Source organism: Budorcas taxicolor, chromosome 19 (genome assembly GCF_023091745.1).
Source record: "Budorcas taxicolor isolate Tak-1 chromosome 19, Takin1.1, whole genome shotgun sequence".
Taxonomy (NCBI): Eukaryota; Metazoa; Chordata; class Mammalia; order Artiodactyla; family Bovidae; genus Budorcas; species Budorcas taxicolor.
This window is the reverse complement of record NC_068928.1, coordinates 51,940,429-51,963,294: the sequence shown is the minus strand read 5'-3', so window position 1 is coordinate 51,963,294 and position 22,866 is coordinate 51,940,429. Positions and strand designations below refer to the sequence as shown.

Below are 22,866 nucleotides of genomic sequence, written 5' to 3'. Positions count from 1 at the left end.
CATGTAGAAAATCAGAGCTCTCGAACATATAACAGTTAAAAAGAAAGATTGTGTGTCCTGTGTGCTTAGTCACTCAGTCATATCCTACTTTTTGCAACCTCAGGGACTGTAGCCTGTCAGGCTCCTCTGTCCATGGGGATTCTCCAGGCAAGAATACTGCAGTGGATTACCATGCCCTCCTCCAGGGGATCTTCCCAACCCAGGAATTGAACCCAGGTCTCCTGCACTGCAGGCAGATTCTTTACCATCTGAGCCACCAGGATAGCCCACCAGGAAGATCAGAATATAGGCAAAAGACATGAAGAGACATTTCACCAAAGAGAATAAGAAGATGGCAGAGAAACACATGTAAAAATGCTCAACATCACTAATCATTAGGGAAATGCAAATTAAACCACAGTGGGACACCACACACATACCAAAATGGGCAAAATATAAAACAGTCAGTCAGTCAGTCAGCGCAGTCACTCAGTCGTGCCTGACTCTTTGCAACCTCACGGACTGCAACACGCCAGGCCTCCCTGTCCATCACCAACTCCCGGAGTTTACTCAAACTCATGTGCATTGAGTCGGTGATTCCATCCAACCATCTCATCCTCTGTCGTATTGTCCCCTTCTCCTCCCTCCCGCCTTCAATTTTTCCCAGCATCAGGGTCTTTTCAAATGAGTCAGTTCTTCGCATCAGGTGGCCAAAGTATTGGAGTTTCAGCTTCAGCCTCAGTCCTTCCAATGAATATTCAAGACTGATTTCCTTTAGCATGAACTGGTTGGATCTCCTTGCTTTGAGCGCACCAAATGCTGGCAAGGATGCAGAGAAACTATACCACTCACCTATACTGCTGGTGAAAATATAAGATGGCACAGCTACTCTGGAAAAAAATTGGGGCAATTTCTTTAAGAAAAAACATGCAACCATCATACATATGACCTAGCAATTACACTCTTGGGAATTTCTCCCAGAAAAATGAACACTACATTCAGACGAAAACCCATATAGAAATGTTCACAACAGGTTTATTCGTAAATGCCCCAAACTGGAAACAACCCATTAATATCTTTCCTTCAAAAGGTGGACACTTAAACAAACTGGTTCATGCACACCTTGGAATACTACTTAGCAATAAAAAGGAAAGCACTACAGGTACATACAGTGTCTTGGATGGGGCTCAAGGGAGTTATGCTGAGTGAAAAGGGCCCATCTCAAGGTGACAGAGCATGTGATATCACTTATATGGAAGTCTTCTAGAGACAGAGAATATAGCAGTGGCTGCAACTATGAGGGGGAGCATACGGTAGCCATGCAGTGATGGAACTGTTCTGTACCTTGATTGTGGTGGTGGTTACACAAAGCTACACGTGGGACACAATTGCACAGGATTCTATATGCAGGTACACACAAATGGAGTTTGAAAGACCAGCAAGATCTGTGCATTGTACCCAACTTCATTTCCTGGTCTGGAATGTGTATTATGGTTTTACACAGGATACCGCAATCAGGGGAGGATGAGTGAAGGATGCATGGGACTTCCCTGTACATATTCTGCAACTTCCTGTGACTCTATAGTTATTTCAAGACGGAATTTTTTAAAAGCGAGACTACTAGAAAATTTTAAATCACATACGTGGCTTACTACATTTCTACTGAGCAGTGCTGGCTTAGACCAGGAGTCAGCACGTAACGGCGTGCTATCTGTACAATCCATGACCTAAGAATATTTTAATAGCCTATTATTAAGAGCAGTTTTAGGTTTACAGAAAAACTGAGCAGAAGGAACAAAGAGTTCCGAGATACCTTTCCGCTCACACAGATGTTCCCCTAACGTCTTGCATTAGTGATACATTTGTTATGACTGATGAATAATATCACTACATTATTATTAACTAAAGCCCATAGTTTACATTATGGTTCATTCTTGATGTTGTACATTCTGTACTGTTATTGCCGTTTAGTCGCTAAGTTGTGTCCGACTCTTTTGTGACCCCATGAATTGTAGCTTGCCAGGCTTCTTTGCCCATGGGATTTCTCAGGCAAGAATTCTGGAGTGGGTTGCCATTTCCTTCTCCAGGGGATGTTCCCATCCCAGGGATCAAACCCGGGTCTCCTGCATTGCAGGTGGATTCGTTACTGCTGAGCCACCAGGGAAGCCCTGTACTTTCTTTAGAGTTTAACAAATGCATAAGGACATGTATCAGCATCACAGCATCATCCAGAATAGTTTCACTTCCCTAAAAATCCTCTGTGCTCTATTCAACCCTAATGCCTGGCAACCGCTGATCTTTTTTCAGTGTATCCATAGCTTTGACTCTTCCAGAAAGTCATATAGTTGGAATCACAGCGTCTGTAGCCTTTTCAGATTGGCTTCTCTCACTTAGCAACATGCATGTAAGTTTCCTCCATGTCTTTTCCTGTCTTGATAGCTCATTTTTTTTTAGTGCTGAATAGAATTCCGTTGTCTAGATAGACCAGTTTCTCTCTCCCTTAACCTATGGAAGAATGAACATCTTGGTTGCTTCCAAGTATTGGCATTTATAAAGGAAACTGCTACAAACATCCATGTGTAGGTTTTTGTGCGAAGAATGGGTTTGACCATTTTTCAGTGTTGAAAAAGACAAAAGGAGGGAACTATTTCATGACACATAAAAATTATATGAAATACAAGGAATCCATAAATCAAATTTTACTGGAACCCAGCCACACCCAATCACTTCCATATTGCTAGTGGCTGTTTTCTATGGACAGAGTTAAGAAGCTACACAGAGGCTGTGCCATTCAAAAAATCAAAAATACTCACTACATGGCCCTTTATAGAGATCTGTCAACTCTTCAGATGGACAATTACAATCCCCATCTTCAAAAGGCCAGAGAGAAGTAAACCAAAATGATAATAGCAATGCTGGAAGGATTGACGACCATAAATATTTTCTTTATGCCTTTCCTCCCAAATTTCTAAAATGGACATATATTACTTATGTCACAAGTAGATTTCCACAGCATCTTTGCTCCAGCCCCACAAGCCTCTGGGTGGGGGGCGGGGTTCCAAACAGACCCAGGGGGCCAACAGGACTAGGCCGGAAGGGGCAACTCATGTGCCAAGTGATGACGGAAACAGGGCTGGATTTTGTTTTGCTTTTCTGTTTTTAACATCATAGCTGGTACCTCAGCTAGGAGCCTCGCTCTGTGACCCCGTGCCTCAACCTTCTCTACCATGGGAGAAGGACACCCCAACCTTGGGCATTGTTTCAAGGGTTAAACACTCAGTGCCCACAAAGCCTAAGATGGATTGAATAGGGTCTCCCAAAATTCATCTCCCAATGTGACCCTATTTGGAAACATATTGCAGATGTAATTATTTAAAGATCCCAAGATGAGCTCATCCTGGATTGAGAGTGGGCCCTAAATCCAAGGACTGATGTCCTCCCAAGAAGAGAAACCACGTGATGAAGGAGGCAGAGATTGGAGGGGCGTGGCCACGAGGGACAGCTGGAGCCCCAGGAGCTGGCAGGGGCAGGAAGGACCTCCTTGGACCTTCAAACACCTTGATTTCAGACTTCCAGCCTCCAAAACCATGAGAATCTCTCTCTGATTTTCTAAGTCAACCAGTTTACGGTCCTTCCTTACAGCAGCCCCAAGAAACTAACACAAAGCTCTCAGGATTGGGCTGGCACTCTGATAGGTGCCATAAAAATGCCACTTTTATTTTTAGCGTCCTGGTAAATGACTGCCATTTGCCTACTCTGTGCTGAGCCTTTTGGAACTCCTTTTACTCATCACCTTTGTGTTCACAGTGGCCCCACCGCACAGATGAGGAAACTGAGACAGAGAGATTAAAACACCTTGACAAGCTCCTGCCCTGGGGATCACACAGGGCTTGGTTTACATTTGACGAAAGACCTGGCCCAGCCCAGATGGCCTGACCCTTCCCTCCCCAGACAGCATGTCTGAGCCAAACAGCCACCCTGAGTCTCACATCAAATGACTGGGCACTGTGGAGACCCAGCCTGAATTCCCTGGCAGCCCCTCCGAGCTCCTGGAACCAGCGGCAGCCGGCTGCCAGTGTGCTTCCAGAGCTGCAGGGTAGATGCTGAAGGGCCATCCTCCACCCCAGGCAGCACCTGGCTTCCCTGCCTGGCAGTGAGGCTCCCAGGCTGGTCCAAGGGCTCAGTCCCACCAGCTGCCCTTCTCGAATAGGGTTTCCTGTGGACCCCTGCTATCGGCCAGCCCTAGGCATGGAGCAGGGCAGTGGTAAGTGACTGCCACCTTGTCTGGGGGGCCGCACATGGAGCAGGGATGTGGGTGCAGGGGGGCGGTGTGGAGGGAGAAATGCTGCACAGAGCCTGCCGAGTGCTACAGAAACATAAGACAAGATTAGTCTTAACGACACACAGAACAGATTGCAGGGTGTCGGGAGATGGGATGTTTTAAAGAAATAAATCTCAGCTCCCGGTTACAGAAGCACAAACAAACCCAAACAACAGATCTTTGGAAGCTGCCAGCTTCTCGGCTGCCAGGCTGCTGCTGGGGGCCCCCAGGGGGTGAGGGTGGGTGTTCCAGGAACATCCTCAGGGCATCCGGGGCACCTGGGCTGGCCCAGTACTGAGCTAGCCCAGAGATATTTTCCGGAAATTTGGGGGGTGTGCCCCCCAGCACCTGGCCATCCCTCTTCTCACCAACTCTTGGCCATTCCACCTCTTAAATCTCTCTAGGACCCACATTCATGCTCTCCAGCCATTACCCTCCTCTCCTGGGTGGCACAGCCCCAGGACCTTCCCTCACCCCACCCAGTGCCACTGCTGCTGGAATGGCCTCTGAGGACATCCACTGGCCCAGCCACTGGCCCTTCTCTGTTGCTCCCCCTCTTCATCTCTTTAGGGTCCCATCCTTCTGGCCCCTCCTCTTCTTCCTTCATCTCCCACCTCTGGGAGAGGGTTCTTATTTGCTTTAGCTGCTCTGGGTGGGAAGGGGGAAAAAGTGTCTTCCTTGTTTATATCACCCCCCACGCCCTGCAGTTTCTACTCCTGCAGCCTTGCCCCCCTGCCCCGAGATGGTTGGACAGAAAAGGAACAACAAGGCTATTTATGAAAACCGCCCAAAGCAACTAAGAATCACATGGCATCGCACAGCCTGCCCCCTCACCAGGCTTTGGGTGACCAGCGTGACCCCCTCTGGGTCCCTCCTGGCAGCCCCACAATAGTGACAGCACCTGGCCCTGCCCCACCCAGCTCATAGGCTTCAGTCCTTCTGAGGCTGGATTCTCCCCAGAGCAGGGTAGGAGAAGCAGGGCCAGTTACACCAGTGACATCGAGACAGTATGAATAATTCAGCCTTTACGGCTGATACTCTGGTGTCACAGAGCCTTTTCCTCCTAAAGGCAAAAAGCACTTAAGATGCCATTTATTTCAGCCTGGCTCCCTCTGTGGGGTGGGCGCCGTCATGCTGTCGCAGTCACTGCCCTCGGGGCTGGCTCCATCGTTACCCTCCCTCCTCACTGGCTTCTGCTTGTGACCTCTCCTACCATCCACCCCCTAGGAAACCAGCCCCTGAGTGGGGGGCGGGGACACCTGTTCACTTTTCTGGCCTTTTCCCCTTTCTCTCTCTTGACAGAGCACTCTGAGGGGCTCCTCTTTGCAAGCAGGGTGACTACCAGCCTCCCCTCCCACCCCCCAGAAGCACAGTTTCTTCTGGGCCTGCACTGTCCAACATGGAAGCCCTCACCACCTGTGGCTACTGGACTTGAAATTTATTAAAGGTGAAAAAATCCAGTTGCTTGGTTTCCAGAGCCACATTTCCAGGAGTCCACAGCCACACATGGCCAGTGGTTACTGCACTGGACAGCGTTCATCACCATGGAAAGTCCTATAGGACGGCGCTGGTCCAGAAAACCGGTAAAGCTCAAGGAAAAGCAACAGCAAGAGGCAGCATATGTTAAATGCCACAGAAACAAGATGCCTGGGGAAAGCGGCAGGAACTCTGGGGGAAAAGCTGGGGTCATGGAGGAGACCACAGTCTGGCTGGGGTTTCTCCAGGGGAGGGGAGCACATTCCAGCTGGAGGGAGGCTGCAGAAGGGTGAGGCTGTGGGGGACGGCTGGCCAAACCACAGCAAGCTTGGGAAAAGAGGAGAGGAGGGGTCGGCAGGAAGGTGAACATCCAAGTAGGACCCCGGGGCCAGGCAGCTTTCATCCCCGCATGGCTGCACCTGACTCTCCCTGGACCCGTGTCTGTGCTGTCTGGACCACCACCCCAATGATGCCAAGGTGAGAGCCTTGAAGTAGCAAGGCCACCCAGCTCATTCTGTAACCTGAACACCACCCTTCACTCGGCACACATTTACCCTGGGAGTGGGGGCGAGCATCAGCTTCATGGGGAGGACCTCACGGGGTCCTAGGGGGCCTTCTCATTAACAAGCATGCAAGACAGCAGATGGGGGTAAGCTAGTCTGAGCTATGCAGTGGCTGTGAGCTATGTGATCTATTTTTTAAAATACTGATTTATCTGACTGCAGCAGGTCTTAGTTGCAGCACATGGGATCTCTGATCTTCGGTGCGTAGGTTCTTTAGTTGAGGCATGCGGGATATTTTAGTTGCGGCATGCAAACTCCTAGCTGCAGCACCCAACCAGGGATCCAACCCACATCCCCTACATTGGAAGGCGGATTCTTAACCACTGGACCACCAGAGAAGTCCCTGGCTATCTAGTTTTAAAACTTGTTTTCATCATATGATTAATATAGTCACACTGTAACATTTTTGAAACATGAGAAAGAAAAAAAATGACTCACAACCACATTATCCTAACATTGGCACAGCTTTCCCTCAGCTGGTGCTGTCCAACAGGGTGCTCACATGTGCCACTTAAATTTATCTCAATCAATATCACGTAAACTTAAAAATTCAGCTTGTCAGTCACACTAGCCATCTTTCACGTATTCCCCAGGTAAGCAAGGCAGTGGTGTTATCACGATGGCACAGATCAGGAAAGTTCTAGTAGGCAGCACTGCTTGGATAGCTTCATTCATGCATCAGGCCTTCCCATGGATTTCAGTCAAAATGTGTACATTAGTTGCTACCTGCTTTGTTACTGATACACCATAAATTTCCACACTGATGTATAACCTTTACTAATACTGCACAATCTTCTGTCTGGCAGTACTAAAGTTCTGCACCTTTGGGGCCAGAAGTGGCCCCTCCTCAGGTAAATGGACACCCATGAGCACACATACAGGAAGTGGTGAAGGACCTCAGGGGGCTCACAGGCCCCCAATAAAACCCCTTAACCTGGAAGACGAACAGTAATGGATGCATCTCTTTCTGTAGATTCGTCCCTTTCCCCCTCCATTATAAAGAAGAGCAAGATGGACATCTTCATGCAAATATGCTTTATTTCTGTAGTTTAGATTGGTTCTTGGGATGAGTTCCAGAAGATACCTTTTGATTTAGGGAGTGGGAGCTGTGTTTTCAGCTCATAAATGTCACCACATACTTCCCCAGGCGGGGGGCAGTTGAGATGCCACATAGGGGTCCACATGGGGGTCCTGTTATACAACATCCTCATCCAACTAGCCCTAGAGACTGGACCAGGTACCTCTCAGGACATAAACGAATGACAGGCTAGCCACTGACCTTGTCTGGTGGTTATTCTCACCTTCATCCCAACCCAAAGCCTTGATTTCTGACACTATGGAAGGTAAGGGACTGAGACAGCCACAGACCCTAGCCCCTGCTTCTAGAACTCAGTCCTCAGTGGGAGGAGGGTCCATGATGGCATGTCAGCCACACAGCCTTCCTTGTCCACCCACTTCCCAACAGTCTTTGGACACACATGGGTCAAGAATTTCCAGCCATCACATGCTGGGGTGGCTATGGCAGGTGGCCTCATCTAAGGATGAGGCTGTGCCTGGCTAAACCCCACAGGTAGCACACAAGTGGACACTGTCATTCTAACCACTCGACCCTTCCGTAAACTACTTGCCACGTCACAAAATGTTTAAGGGACTCTCAGATGGGGGGCTGCTCCTCCCACCCTTGCCCAACCACACGCTCAGTCTCCACATGTAGTTCTTTAGTTCTGCCACTAGAGGGATCCCATGAGCCAGCCTGTCTGCTCCCCCGAGGGGACCCAATTCCCAGTTAAATGAAGAGCCTCTGCCCGTGGAGTCACACGTTCAAATCCTCAAAGACAAGCTCCCTGTAGGGAGTCTGGTCCAGCAGAAGCTGGTCCTCCAGAACCTCACTCCAGATGCCCTCTCTACAAGGCCCATGCCTCTCTGTGCTCCTTGGACTGTAGCCTGCCAGGTTCCTTTGTCCATGGAATTCTCCAGGCCAGAATGCTGGAGTGGGTAGCCTTTCCCTTCTCCAGGGGTTTTCCCAAACCAGGGATCGAACCCAGGTCTCCTGTAATGCAGGCGCATTCTTTACCAAGGGAAGCCCAAGGATACTGGAGTGGGTAGCCTGTCCCTTCTCCAGTGGACCTTCCCAACTCAGGAATTGAACTGAGGTCTCCTGCATTGCAGGCAGATTCTTTACCACTTGAGCTATGAGTGAAGCTCCCCTTATCACAGCAGTGGTTCTCAAGCCCGGTGGCACTTTGGAGACCCTTGGAGAGGTCAATCCCTGCCCACGCCCAGGCACCACCCCAGTCATTCTGGTTCAATCAATCTGGGTGGGCCTAGGAATCAGGGGCCTTCAAAGCTGCTGGGGCATTCTCATTTTTTGCTGGGCTGGGAAGCCTTGCTCTATAGCACCCAGTGCTACTGACCATTTAGTCCAGATTTCCAGGCCCATCACTGGGCGGGAGCTGTAGGGGGGCAGGGGGCAGGAGGGAGTGGAGACACGCCAGCTTTGCTTTCAGGTCTCGAATGCGGTGGGGAGACAAAATCGCAACTCAACTCCAGGAGCAAAGAAGCAGGAGCAGCCTGGCAGAAAATGCAGAGTTCAGGGCCCACCCAGTCCCTCTTGAAATCCATAGTTGCTTTTTTCTTTTTTTTTAAACTTCCAGCAACCTGTCAAGCATGGCTGGGTCAGGAACTAGGGTGCCTCCATCTAATACCTCTCACATTGCATCTCAAAAACAGTCTGTTTTTGCATCAGCCCCTGACTGAAGCACACGCTCCTGGCAGGCAGGGAAGGGGACCTCATTCATGGCCATCCTGCCCCAGCCCAAAGCCTTGGCGGAACTGGTCAGACTGAGCCAGAAAAGCAAGCAATATGGAATTGCTGAGGCTCCACGGCGAGGGAGGGATCTCCCTCACGACACTGCAGTCTTCCTTCCGAGCATGCCCTGCAGCTCTAAGTGGAAACATGAACCTTAAGCTAAATTGGGTGGAACAGGGGTCTGGAAGATGTAACTTGGGTTTCCAAAGCATGAGCACAGAAAGGACTCATGACGGGACAGCCAAAGTCCCACACCTGACAGATGGCACCCAGCTTCAGGTTAGGAGTCTGCACGCAGTACAGAGTAACGTTCCCAAATCCAATAGGAGGTGAAAATTGCTGGGAGTATTAGCCAGTCATAAAAATGAATGGAGTCCTGACATGCTTGGATGCACCTTGAGAACATTATGCTCAGTGAAAGGAGGCAGACACGAAAGGACACAAGTTGCATGATCCCATTGCCGTGAAATGTCCAGAACAGGCAATCCATAGAGGCAGAAAGTGGCTGAGAAGGGCTGATGAGGAGTAACTGGCAGCGTGGCACCACCAGGGGGCGCTCTGACAGAGCCCCGCTGGCAGCGGGACTCAGGCAGGGCTTCAAGTTTCCCTAGTGGGAAACCGGCACATGGCTCAGGGAACCTCATGGGACACTGGAGTCCTTGGCTGCAGCTGACCGACCTCTCCCTTACATGCACGCTTCAGTATGCGAGAAGAATGTTATCAGTTCACCCTTGGGCTTTAATGGATCACATGTTACTGGGGAAGAAAACAGGAAAGAATTCGTCTCAAATTCCTTCCCTCTGAAACCAGCAAAGCGCTCCCCATTCCTCCACCCTGTTCCTTTTCTCACATCAGTTCCTGTGACCTTATTACTCTAGGTCCGTTGTAAACCCAGCAGGGTTCAAATCTGGCTCAGCTCCTGAACTGGCTGGGTGACCTCCAGCAAGTTCCTTAACCTCTCTGAGCCTTACTTCTCCCTTCAATACACAGAGGGTGATGTGAGCACCTACGTCACAGGGTTTGGGGTTCTTGTGAGCCTAAAAAGAATTAATCCATGGCCCACATGCCCTGCACCCAGGCAAAACTCAGACATCCACACTGATCACATGCCCAGCTCACATCATGAGCTCAAGAATTACATGCTGACTGACTAACGTCAGCACTCACTGTCATCACCATCATTAGCCTGGAAATTAATGAGAACAAGGACCACAGCCAAGCACGAGACGGGACTGTAGAAGTCCCATGCTTGCCCATCCCACGCCTGCCCCGGCTGCTCTGAGTTAACCCAAGCCTGTGGTTCATGAGCCTTGTGCGCGCCCACCTCTGGGAGGCCCCGAGACCCCCTAACAACGACACCATGTGACATTATGATAACCCTCCCCCTTCAGGCAACATCTCACTGCTCCTCCCAGCCCCTGTGTGTGTGGCAAGTAAAGTGAGCCCGCTAATGTGCCCAGGCATCTGGTTCCCCTGGGCTCTCGGCTGTACAGTAAATGCTGCCAACTTCCCCCTGGGGCTGCATTCCAGCCTCTTACAGCTTGAGGGTGTGAGAAGTAGAAAGGCTAAGGGCCCTTCTGGCGGGCCAGGCTCCATGCCTGGCTGGGGACCAGGCCTCCCCCACAAGCCTTCTGCCGCCACCCTGGCCTCCCTGGGTTTGCCTGACGGACCATCTCAGTCCCTCCAGTGATGAGCATAGAAGACGCCAGGATGCTGAGGCCTGGTCCCGGGGGGTCTGGACTGGGGTATGGGGCTAGTCAGACTTGGCTGGGAAGGTTTAGTCCTAGGGAAGGGGAGAGAAGGAAGAGGGAACTCCCAGCCCCCCAGCCCAGGCTGCATGTCCTTCATAACCCCCTGGGGTGGCATGAAGTGAAGGCACTCTGGTGCCCGCGGGATGGCATGCAGGTGTCCTCCACACTCAGTGAGCAGAGCGGGGACACAGGCCCTTGCTCTCGGCCCCAGAGACACAGGGGGCAGTGGGGAACTCACCCGCTCTCGCTCTCCAGGAACACGGAGCTGCTGCTCTCCGCGAGGGCGGCGCTGATGGGCGAGAGGCAGAAGGGTGAAGAGAAGGCCTCTGAGTCCGAGTCGAAGGAACTGGCCCTGCTCACACCCTCAGCCGACAGCTCCAAGGAACCCTCCTCCTCGCCCACCTCCGGCCGGGGCTCCCGGCCCTCTTCTGTCCCGTTTTGTGAACTGACCGCCGACAAAATTCCTGAGTCGCTGTGGGCCGGTGGCAAGGCTGGGAGGGGGCCGTCTGTCCCCAAGCCCGGGGCCAGCTTCTCCCCATCCTCGGGCGAAGGGCTGACGTACTCAGTATCTCGAATGCTCTGGGCCACCACCAGGATGTCCTCATCTCTGGGGATCAGGGTGGACCTGGGCTCCGTGGGGGACGGCTGGTGGGGGGCCCCTGAGCTCTGGGCACGCCGGCCCCGAGGGTGGGGTGCCTTGCGCACGGGGGAACTCTCGGGGGTGATATAGCGCAGCGCCTCCTCGTCCTGCTTCTGGATCCGGGAGTTGGGGACCCATGCGAGGATGAGAGTGGCCCCCAGCAGTTCATCCTTCTCCATGTACAAACACAGGTAGCCTGTGAGGGGTCAGGAGCACAGACGGTTAGGGAGGGCTGTGCTCCAAGTGCCTCTAGCTGGTTCCTTCCCGGAACCACACCCGGGTGAGTAAAACTGTGCGGCTGTGCAGCCCGGCCCTAAGAAAACACACCTGAGGGATACAGTTGAACTCAGGATGAATGAGAGCTGTGGGCGTTTTCTAAGCACACACACTGAGCAGATCCAGGGGGTGAGCCCTCAAGCAGCAGTCTATCCTGTGCCTTCCCTCCTCCTCTTGTTCAGAGCCCCACCCTGTCCACGGCCCTGGGCTCCCCTGCCTCATGGCCTCCGGATGAGCCCAGGTGGCTGGGGAGGCGCCCAGGGACCCAGAAGTGCCACCGGCTTCATCGCAATCTTAGGAGGGACCCGGGCTGCAGACTTTATTGCTATGTCACACAAAAGATAAATATCCAAGATGAGTAGCATTTGGGCCTTTCCCTGTTGGCTGAGGCTTCTCAGCATCTCTTCTTTCACACTGCTTTTCAGAAGGAGGGCCATCTTCAATGTCACGTCCTGGATTGCTGACAAAGAAGGGAAGAGCAGTTCTCCGAGGCCAGCAGCACATGGGTGGGCCCTTAGGGCCCCTGAATGCTCCGTCCGGGAGGAAGGTGGTCTTTCCTCCCGAGACACCTGCCACTTCGGGATGTCCTGACTCTTAGGCCTGTGGCACCCAGGTCCCCAGGCCTCTGGGTCTCTGAGAAGCCCCTGGGGCAGGAGCTGGGGCCCCTGTCATGCTGCTGGGCTCTGACTCAACCTAGAATCCTTAGCCCAGCTCCCACTTCCAAAACAGCGGGGAACTCGGGGGTCGTCAACCAGTTGTTCAGAAGAGTAATATTCAGGTGAGGTCAAGTGTCTCCACATGGCTTTGGTTGGGAAGGGACCCTGAGACCTCTGGCCCCCTCTCCCTTGCCTCCCATCAGGCAAGGATGATACCAGAAGCCCTTCAAAGGCTGCAGCTCTTTTTGCTTTATGCCCAGAACATGCAACACCCTCAGACTCAGGCCTAGGACCTCTGCTCCCCACCCCCCGAGTCCTCAGAATTTGGGCCCTTGTCAGGCATCCACAGGGGCAAGGCAACATGCCACTCAGCCTTCTAGAGCACAATTCAGGGACCAGGACCCTGGAATCCCCCACCCTCTCAGTTCAGAATCTGCTTCTAGGACCTGTTCGGGACTTTCCACCTGACCTGTGATGTCCCCTGGAGAAGACTCGGGGTCCTTATAATCCAGGAAGGAGCTGGGGCTGGAAGTCGGCTCTCCTGCTTTGGAACCTGGAGGGTCTGATGACTAAATCTGTACCTAACTGTCCACTGTAAAGATATGCTTATCAAGACAGAAGGACAGAATACTTTCCAAAGAGTTCATTAGCATAAGTTAAACTTTTTGTCTTTTTTAGAATAAATTTATTTATTCAATACTTTGTCAACACCTAATTTGTATGCAGTAAAGTGCCCAGATCGGATTGGTAATTCTTAATTTTTAAATGTACTGACGTCTGATGTGAGACTTTCTGTCTGGACGCTGGTGGGCTGCAGCCAGGCTGCAGGTTGCACGGGGACTGGGGACCCAGCAGCACCCTTCAGCAGCCTAGAGAGGCCTCAGGAAGAGCCCAGGGCCTGCCCTCTCTCTGCCTCTACTCTGGCTGGTATTGGGGAGCTCCTCTGAACACCAGCCTCCTTCTCTAAGAGGCCCACCCAGACTCTGGCATTCTCAGGAGATCGTTGTGCAAATTAAATGAAGCAACACATTTATCTTGTACACTTGCACAAATATCAAAGGACCACACAGGCTTCTAGTGTCACTAATCCATCTTTTGGATGCTTCCTGGAGGCAGCAGGGCTGAGGGACTCAGGTGTGGGTGGTGCGCTGCCATAACCAGGTCTAACATCCCCAGGTTCCCTACCCAAGAACAGTCTCAATCAGTGACACTCCTGCCAAGAGAATCTATGCCCACTCCCTTAGTGCCCAAGAGAGCTTGCTGTTTGGGGGCTCAGAATACAGTTGGAGCCCTGAAAAAAAATGCAGTCTCTTTCTCTGAGGCTTGGCAAAAGATTGCAAAGTCACTGTCACCACAGGAAAAGTTGCCCACTCCTGGGACTCAGGAGAGCCACAGGCTGGAGTGTCCCTCGAACAGCCCAGGGTAACTCCAGGCTCTGGTGTGGAGGGCCAGGAAAGGACTCTCCATCTCCATCTGTGCAGAGGCTGAGAGCTTCCTTCCCCCATCTCAGAACAGTGGATTTAAGCACAAAGGGTGCGCAGGATCAATGATTTCCATGTCCCCAGCATCCCAGGCCCGCTTCACAACCTGCTCGGTCCTCATCCCACACTCTGGGAGGCAGGAAGGGATGAAACCACCAAGCCTGACCTGAGGGCTGTGCTCCCGCACACACTCAAGGGGGCCTGGGGGAATCTCCTCCCCACCTCCCCGGGGCAGCTTCCTGAAGATGATGCCCCACTTCCCTCCCTGCAGTTGGGGGACTCCTGCCTCCCAGCAGCCCTCTCGCAGCAGCCCTGTATACACGAATGCCCTCTTCCATCGCAAACACAGCTAATTCCCCTTCGACCGTCCTGCCTCCCTCCGTGAGTCAAAGGTCACTGGTGTGCTTCCCAGATGGGGAAATTAGGGCAAACGGGGAAGTGATGCAGGAGCTTGCTAACTTCAGAGAGATCAGCCAGCTCTCCCCGGTCCTGTGACCCCAAGCCTTCTTCTCCCAGCCTGTGACCCCAGGTTCCCCGCACCGGGCTCACCTGGGTGGTGTTCCCCCAGCCCCTGCAGCCCCTCTGGGGGGTGCACACAGACATTGTTCTTGGAGTAGATGATCTCCCCATCCAGGACGGAGGGGGGCCCGCCGCCGCCGCCACCACCCGGGGTGAGGGTCAGGAGGTCCGAGGCTTTGGAGGAGGCCCGGCGAAGGAGGCGGCCCAGAGACATTGCCGGGGCAGTGTTTCCATCCTCCGCACACTTGGGCCCAGATGGGGCTCTTCCAGACCTGCCTGGGGGAGGAAGAGAGAGGACAGGCATGGCCCAAGGTCATCAACATGGACGGGGCATTCCTGGGGCAGCATCATGTCCCACACCAGTAAGCGTAAACGGAAGTTGTGCAACCACAGAAGGGGCCGTGCTAGCACAAGGCCATACAGAGGAAATGAATTCTCAACTGTGGCGCGAGGGACACTCGGGGCTGGGTCATTCTTAGTGGTGGTGGCTGTCCTGTGCCTTGTAGGGTGTTTTACAGCATCTGTGGCCTCAACTCACCAGATTCCACTAGCACCCCTTTCCACTATGACAACCAAACATGTCTTCAGCATTGCAAATATCCTTTGAAGGCAAACTCACCCCATGAAGAACCAGTCTAGGGAACTGCCTGGCAGTGAAGTGGTTAGAACGGGGCACTTTCACTGCTGTGGGCCCAGGTTCAATCTCTGGTTGGGAACTAAGATCCCACAAGCCCAAAGTGTGTACCTCCTACAAAAGGACCAGTCTAGAGGAACCTGTTCCCACAGCAGTTCAGTCGCTCAGTCGTGTCTGACTCTTTGCAAACCCATGGACTGCAGCACGCCAGGCTTCCCTGTCCATCACCAACTCCCGGAGCTTGCTCAAACTCATGTTTGTTGAGTCTGTGATGCCATTCAACCTCTGTCATCCCCTTCTCCTCCTGCCTTCAATTTTTCCCAGCATCAGGGTCTTTTCTAATGAGTCAGTTCTTCACATCAGGTGGCCAAAGTATTGGAGTTCCAGCTTCAGCATTAGCCCTTCAAATGAATACTCAGGACTGATTTCCTTTAGGATTGACTGGTTTGATCTCCTTGCTGTCCAAGGGACCCTCAAGAGTCTTCTCCAACACCACAGTTCAAGCAAGAATACTGGAGTGGGTTGCCAGGCCCTCCTCCAGGAGATCTTCCCAACCCAGGGATCAAACCCAGGTCTTCTGCATTGCAGGTGGATTCTTTACCATCTGAGCCACCAGGGAAACCTCCAGGCTTTCTCTTTGCTCAGAGTTCACCACTGTGTCCCTTCCTTCCTAAGGTTCTCAGCCCTCTACTCCCCAGGGAATGTCCTACTCCTCCAGGTCTTCTCCATCCTCACCTGACCTGTGTGTGTCATCATTCCAAAGCCCAACCTCTTGTCCTAACACATGCTGGCCGCCTCTGCTGGGAAGGGGTCACAAGTGATAGATAAAGGACTCGAGTCAACAACCAATTCATTCTTTAAAAAAAAACAACTAGGAATCAAAGAATCACCTTGAGAACATATACAGAACTCCTAAAGACTCCCCGCAAAAAGGAGCAACATCCCAACTGAAAAAGCAGGCGATTCACTGAAGAGGAAACGGAAGGACTGAGAACATGAAATGAAAACCCAACACCTGACACACTGGCAGAAAGCAATGTTAACTCCAGCAAAAATGAAACAGAAGCCCAGGCAGCAGCTATGTGAACCAACCAAATGTTCCTGTCCATGGGGCTCATGCAGGCTGCCTACCAAGCTGGGAGTCCCTACCACGGGCATGATGTCGCCTGTGTAAATGAACGGATGTGTGGAAAGCTAGCTCCTGGTCAGAGATCGTAGATGTCTGAGACCCAGGCCACACTGGGCAGGGTGCAGGCCAGCCTCAAAGGGGGAGGTGGCTGGAACGGGAGTGTCGCAGATGGGCTGCAATTCCAACTCTCAGAGAAAGAAACAAAAAAGACTTGAAGCCAATATGATAAGGTCATTGACTGGGAACAGATAAACGAAACAGGGTCTGCCCATATGATGGGGTATTACTGAGCCTTCAGAAGGAGAGAACTTCTGACACCTGCTACAACATGGATGGAACTTGAGGACATACTCAGTGAAACCAGCCAGTCACAGAAGGACAAATACTGCATTTACACGAGGTGCCTGGGACAGTCAAACACACAGAGACAGAGAATAGAAGTGGGGGTGCCCAGGGCTGGGTGAGGGCTGGGGAGTTAGTGTTTAATGGGGAGAGTTACTGTTTGGGAAGATGAAGAAGTTATGGAAATGGATGCTGGTGATGGCTGCACAACATGGACCCAAATGTCCCCAGTGCTGCTGAACTGTCACTTGAAAATGGTTAAGACCACAGAGTCCTAACCACCAGGGAATTCCCTGTGTCATGTATATTTTACCACAATAAAGCTCTTTTAAATTATCAACTGGAGGAGGTTCTCAGGGTAAATTATATTGCTCTTCGCACTTTCTGCATTTTGTACACTTACCCCTAAATCCAGGGCTGATTTAGGATGGTCCCTAAATGGAGTTCTCTTTGTGTCCAGTGCTTGGACAGTTTCTTGGCGCAGACAGCAGGGACTAGGGGGCCATCTGGCTCAGCAGGGGAGGGGTGGTCTTGGGGCTAATTTCCTTCAATGTCTTGGGATCAGGTGCTGAAAGCTGGATCCTTAGTCCCTTATGGTTCTCTGGTTGCCCCTCTGGGCCCCTTGCTCTGATCTCCCCTCTACCTGTATATTTTCAGTTGTGTCTGGGGCTACTAACTCTCCCAAACACAGTCCCATGGGGTCCCCCCGGAGCCACCCTTCCCATCTCTGCCCCTTTGCCTAGAGAAATCCACCACTCTCTTCCCTGTCATTGCTGAAGTTCCTAAGGGCAGGATGACTTTGAAAATCACCAGCCCTGGGGACCCAGGACCAGCTGGTGTCCTTGCCTTCTCATCCCTGAGCCACAAAAGCCCCTCCATCTTGGCCATGTCCAGGGTCCCGAATCCACCCCTTCTCGGCATCCCCCAAGCCTGAGACCCCACTTTCAATGTGGGTTACAGAATCAAGTTGACCCCTCAGCCTCGACAATGGTAAGCTGGCTCTGTAAAGGGCCAGAAAGGAAGTATTTTCAGCTCATTCCTGTTGTGCAAAAGTAGGCAGTCTCCGGGCAGGTGTGGCTGTGCCCCCATCAGACTGTTCGCTTCTTCTGGTGGCTCAGATGGTAAGGAATCTGCCTGCAATGCAGGAGACCCAGGTTCAGTTCCTGGGTTTGGAAGATTTCCTGGAGAAGGGAATGGCTACCCACTCGAGTATTCTTGCCTGATGAATTCCATGGACAGAAAAGCCTGGCAGGCTACAGTGCATGGGGTCACAGAGAGTCAGACACGACTGAGAGACTAACACTTTCACTTCACTTCACTCTCGCCAGTTTCCTGTCACACAGGAAAATCCTTCAATTTTTTTCAATCATTTAACATGTCATAACCAAGCTTCCCTGGTGGCTCAGTGGTAAAGAATCTGCCTGCCAATGCAGGAGACATGGGTTCCATCCCTGATCTGGGAAAATGCCGCAGAGCAACTAAGCCCGTGTGCCGCAACTACTGAGCCTGTGTTCTGGAGCCTGGAACCAAGACTACTGAGCCCACATGCTGTAACTACTGAAGCCCGAGCGCCCTAGAGCCCATGATCCACAGCAAAAGAAGCCACTACAGTGAGAAGCCCGTGCACCACATCGAGAGAGTAGCCCCTGCTCACTGCTGCTAGAGAAATGCCCTCGCAGCAACAGAGACCCAGCATACCCAAAAATAAACCCAAGAAATCAAATTATGAAAAACAAATGTCAGAACCAGCCTTAGCCTGTGCACTGTACAAAACAGGCAGAAGGCTGGATTTGGTTCATGGGCTACACGTGGCCAACCCCTGGCTCAGACCACTTTCTGGAGACTCAGGGCAGGGCTGTTCCTCACTATCCAAACCCCCTCCAGGCCAACTTTTGGGGAAGCCTTCTGGCCTCCCCAGGTCGAGGGGGCGTCTCCCCCATCTTAACCACTGAGTTATCCTGCCTGAACACACGACATCTGACCAAGATTCAAAACTTAAATCACACTGGAACCTACACATCAGAATATGTGTTTTCTTTCCAATTAATGACCTGATAAAGCTATATTCCAATTCTAATGATGACTTCATTCCATTCATCTGGAATATTTTTAGAATTCAAGAATCACTCCAGAATTACAAGATCAGTTAATGAGCCATACAAGAAAATGAATTCCCCTCTTCAGATCAGCACTGCCCAGGAGACATACAATGTGAGGCCTCATATGCAATTTTAAATTTCCTAGTAGCTGTACTTTTAAAAAGTACAAAGTACAGCTATTCATTTTAACAATACATTTTTCGTTAAGCCATTATATCCCCAATAGTATCACTTCAGCATGTAATCAATACGGAAAAGTTACTGATGAGCTAGTTTACATCCTTTACGTCTCCGGAGTCTGGTTTGTATTTTGAACATAAGCACACCTTAGTTCAGACCAGCCGCGGTCCAGGTGCTTAGTGGCCTCCTGGGGCCCGTGGCCTCCGGGTGGGCAAGACTGGGGCGGGGCTGGGGCCCTACCTCCTTCTGAGCCTCAAATGGTATTACTAATACTTAGTTTAATTGCCCTAACTGCCAGAATGAGCTGCAAACAACGCTCAGCTGATTCCAAAAACCACACCATGTATAAGTGAAGATGGTTTGCCACCGTTGAGCATAATCAAAAGAATGTGCTGCAAGCTCTGAAGGGGATTCCAAAATACAAGTGTTCACAACATAGCATTTTCCCCACATCGGCTGTGAAGTCCCACTGCAGCCCTGGGAAACGAGTCCTAGCAGTACAGGTTTGCAAATGAGAAAACAGGTACTGCACACCCCAAGTCACCCAGTGAGTGGACGCACCTGGACGGGAGAACTTTGTCCTCTACTGCTTGGAGTTCCGGCTCCTAGGCCCCCCCACCCAGCCTGGGTAAGCAAGGACAATTCCCCAGCTCCACCCCCAAGGCTGTTCAAGGGTGGGAGATAATCTGCTTCTTGGAGATCCCACACGTCTGTTAAACATTAGTCACGAATATTTACTCTCTTCAGAAAATGTTCATTTATTTTTTTCAATGTATTCATTCCTTCATGAACCTATTTCACCTCAATTAAAACTGGTTCCCAATCTCTGCTCTCTTTCAAACTAGAAGTGGAGACTCCTTGACCTATTTTTTTTAAAGCTTTTTCTTTTTTTAATTATGAAACTTGTTCAGAGAAGTGTCAATATAAAGAACACGTGTCACTGAACTCACAACCCAAAAATATCTGTGTATTTTCTACTATCTTCTGTGTCTATCTTAACAAAACAAAACCACCTACTGGAATTATATCATATCTTGCTTTCTGTTATAACATATTTTTCCACGTGTTATAAGCCAAAATGTGTCCCCTCAAAATTCAAAATGTTAAAGTTCTCACCCCCACACTTCATCTGTGTGTGCGCTAGTCGCTCAGTTGTGTCCGACTCTTTGCAACCCCAGGGACTGTAGCCCGCCAGGCTCCTTTGTCTGTGGAATTCTACAGACAAGAATACTGGCGTGCATTGCCATTCCCTTCTCCAGACCCCGGGATTGAACCCGGGTCTCCTGCACTGCAGGCAGATTCTTTACCATCTGAGCCACAAGGGAAGCCCCTACACTTCATAATTCAACATTATTTGAAAGTAGCTTCTATACAGAGATAATCAAGTCAGAATTAGGTCGTTAGGGTGGGCCCTAATCCAGTGGCTGGTGTCCTTTATTTTATTATTATTTTGGAAAACGTTTATTTGGCTGCACCAGGTCTTAGTTGTCACACGCAAGGTCTTTAGTTGCAGCCTGTGGGATCTAGTTCCTTGATCAGGAATCAAACCCAGGTCCCCTGCATTGGGATCTTGAAGTCTTCGCCATTGGTTCACCAGGGAAGTCCATGGTGTCATTTAAAAAGAGGACATTTGGAGATAGACACAGGTATACAAGGAGAATGTAGTGTGAACATGAAGACAACTCTCTACAAGCCAAGGAGAGAGGCCTCAGAAGGAACCAACCCTTCACAATCTCAGGTCTCCTGACTCTGAAACTGTAAGAAAATTGATTTCTGTTGCTTAAGACACCCAGTTTGTGGTACTTTTTATGGCAGTCACAGAAAACTAATACACCACATTATTAACTAATCAAAAAATCCAAATTGTCAACCCTCCATCCTAACAGCTATAAATATATTACAAGAATGTACCATTCTTGAACCAGCCACCATCACTAGATATTTGTCTTCCAAATAGTGGCTGCAGCTGCTGCTAAGTCACTTCAGTCATGTCTGCCTCTGTGTGACCCCATTGATGGCAGCCCACCAGGCTCCCCTGTCCCTGGGATTCTCCAGGCAAGAACACTGGAGTGGGTTGCCATTTCCTTCTCCAATGCATGAAAGTGAAAAGTGAAAGTGAAGTTGCTCAGTCGTGTCCAACTCTTAGCGACCCCATGGACTGCAGCCTACCAGGCTCCTCCCTCCATCCACGGGATTTTCCAGGCAAGAGTACTGGAGTGGGGTGCCATTGCCTTCTCCCCAAATAGTGGCTACCTAAAAAATAAACTTCACATTTTTATGCAGAAATCTTCATCTGTATTCTGTTTTCCTAGGTTAATTTCTGGGATTGCTATTTCCTTAGGAGGCCAAACTGATATAATGTCCAGTGGATTTCTAAAAAGGTATCAGAGTTTTGAGGGATTTGACTTTTTGCTAATTTGGTCATTGCAAAATGGTTTCTGATAATCCATTTGCTTGAGTGAGTTGCCTTATTTGTATTAAACATTTATGTTCTACCTGTGAATTGTCTATTTGTGTGCTTTGCCAATATTTCTGCTGGGGTGTCAGAATCCTTATTGATAGGAAAGAAGTATTTATATAGCAAAGATCTTAATCTTTTGCTGTATGTATATTTTCCCTAATCTGTTGTTTGCCTTTAAATCGTGTTACCTATTTTGAAATACAGACGTTTTAAACATCTAGGCAAACTGATGGTAACTTTCCCTTAGTGATTTCTTTTTATCAGTTTTACACTTTATATCATTCTTCCCAAGCCAAAAATCCATTAATTGTTGGCTTATATTTTCATCTAATTTTCTTATGGTTCCATTTTCAATGAACTACTTCTGATATTTCAAAAAGTCTAATTCAAAGTATACATTTACCTGAAAAAATTGTGCGTTCACTAGCTCATTGAATGAGTGTGTTGTTTTTTATCACTATTTCCCATTTTTATTGTATACTATTATTTGATTGAAAAATAGGGAGATCAATTAAGGCTTACTAAAACTCAGATACTTGTCATGTACCAACTTATGAGAAATTTAAAAAAAGGGGGCTATGGAGGAAGGGGAGGGTCATGTTAACCTCTTTCCCCAGCAACCACCCCCACTCCACTGCAGCACCACTGTTACAGTAAATTTCAGAAACTCAATGGCCTGCCCTTTACGCCATCGATCATGGAAGCCCCTCTCCTCCGTGGGGACTGGCAGTCCCCTCCGGGTGTACAATAACTGGGCTCTGCTCATAGGCAGCTGACATGGTGATTGCATCCAGCCACTGCAGTCCTTCTCAGGATCCGCCAGCTACAGCTTCTTCATCTGGGCCAAAGCAAGGAACCCAGAGCAAGCTCTCCAAATACGCCCTCCCTGTCCACATCCCCACCCCTTGCAGTCCTTTCCTCTGGAATCCCCCTTACTGCCTTATTTTGCTTCTGTTGAAAGAGATGGCTTGTTGCTATTTAGAAGGCAAGGCCCATGTATCCAGAATGTCTCACACCCAGCGGGGCCTGCCAAGGGCCCCTCACCTGCGCCCAAGCTAAGAGTGACAATCGCCTGTCACATAGTACTGCCCAGCTCCACAGTCACACTTTGTGTCTGGTGGCCGACCTCCATGGGGAAGCCAGGCAACACGCGAGTCCGCAGAGGTTGGGTTCCTTGCTTGGTGTGAATTTCTATTCTGCTCCCACCATCCGAGTTGGCAGCATCCTAATTTGGCAGTTCTATCCGAGTCCTCCAGCTGGTGAACATAAATCTGAGTTTACCCCTACCCTGTCAGAAGAGAGAGAAGGAAAAGAATCCCAGAGAGCACAGTTGCTGAAAGGCCTCCACCTCCCAGACGAGAATGGAGGCCCTCCCAGGCCCAAAGCTCAGGACAGTGCCCTTGGGGTGCAGCTGCCCCAAATCGAGCAGAGCTGCTAAGAAAGCAGGGCTCAGCCAGAACAGCACTGATGTCCAGAGGCTCTACGGTCACCTGATGCAGTGCTTCTCCAAAGCAGGGGGCTCTAAGAAACTCGGAGGGCAATCCCTACAC

At 50.5% G+C, this 22,866-nt stretch overlaps 1 protein-coding gene across 4 annotated transcripts in view; it reads right to left on the bottom strand.

The window, feature by feature from the left end:
- Positions 1-22,866, bottom strand: part of TBC1D16 (TBC1 domain family member 16) — an 87,863-nt gene that overhangs the window by 53,907 nt on the left and 11,090 nt on the right. For all 4 annotated transcript variants that reach the window (XR_008201006.1, XM_052657433.1, XM_052657436.1 and 1 more), the window contains exons 2-3: positions 14,502-14,747; positions 11,138-11,735 (exon numbers count right to left, since the gene is read on the bottom strand). Coding sequence is in view for 3 of the 4 variants with exons in the window: in XM_052657433.1 (XP_052513393.1) it covers positions 11,138-11,735; positions 14,502-14,685 (782 nt within the window). In the remaining variant the exon portion in view is untranslated. The remainder of the gene's footprint in view (positions 1-11,137; positions 11,736-14,501; positions 14,748-22,866) is intronic.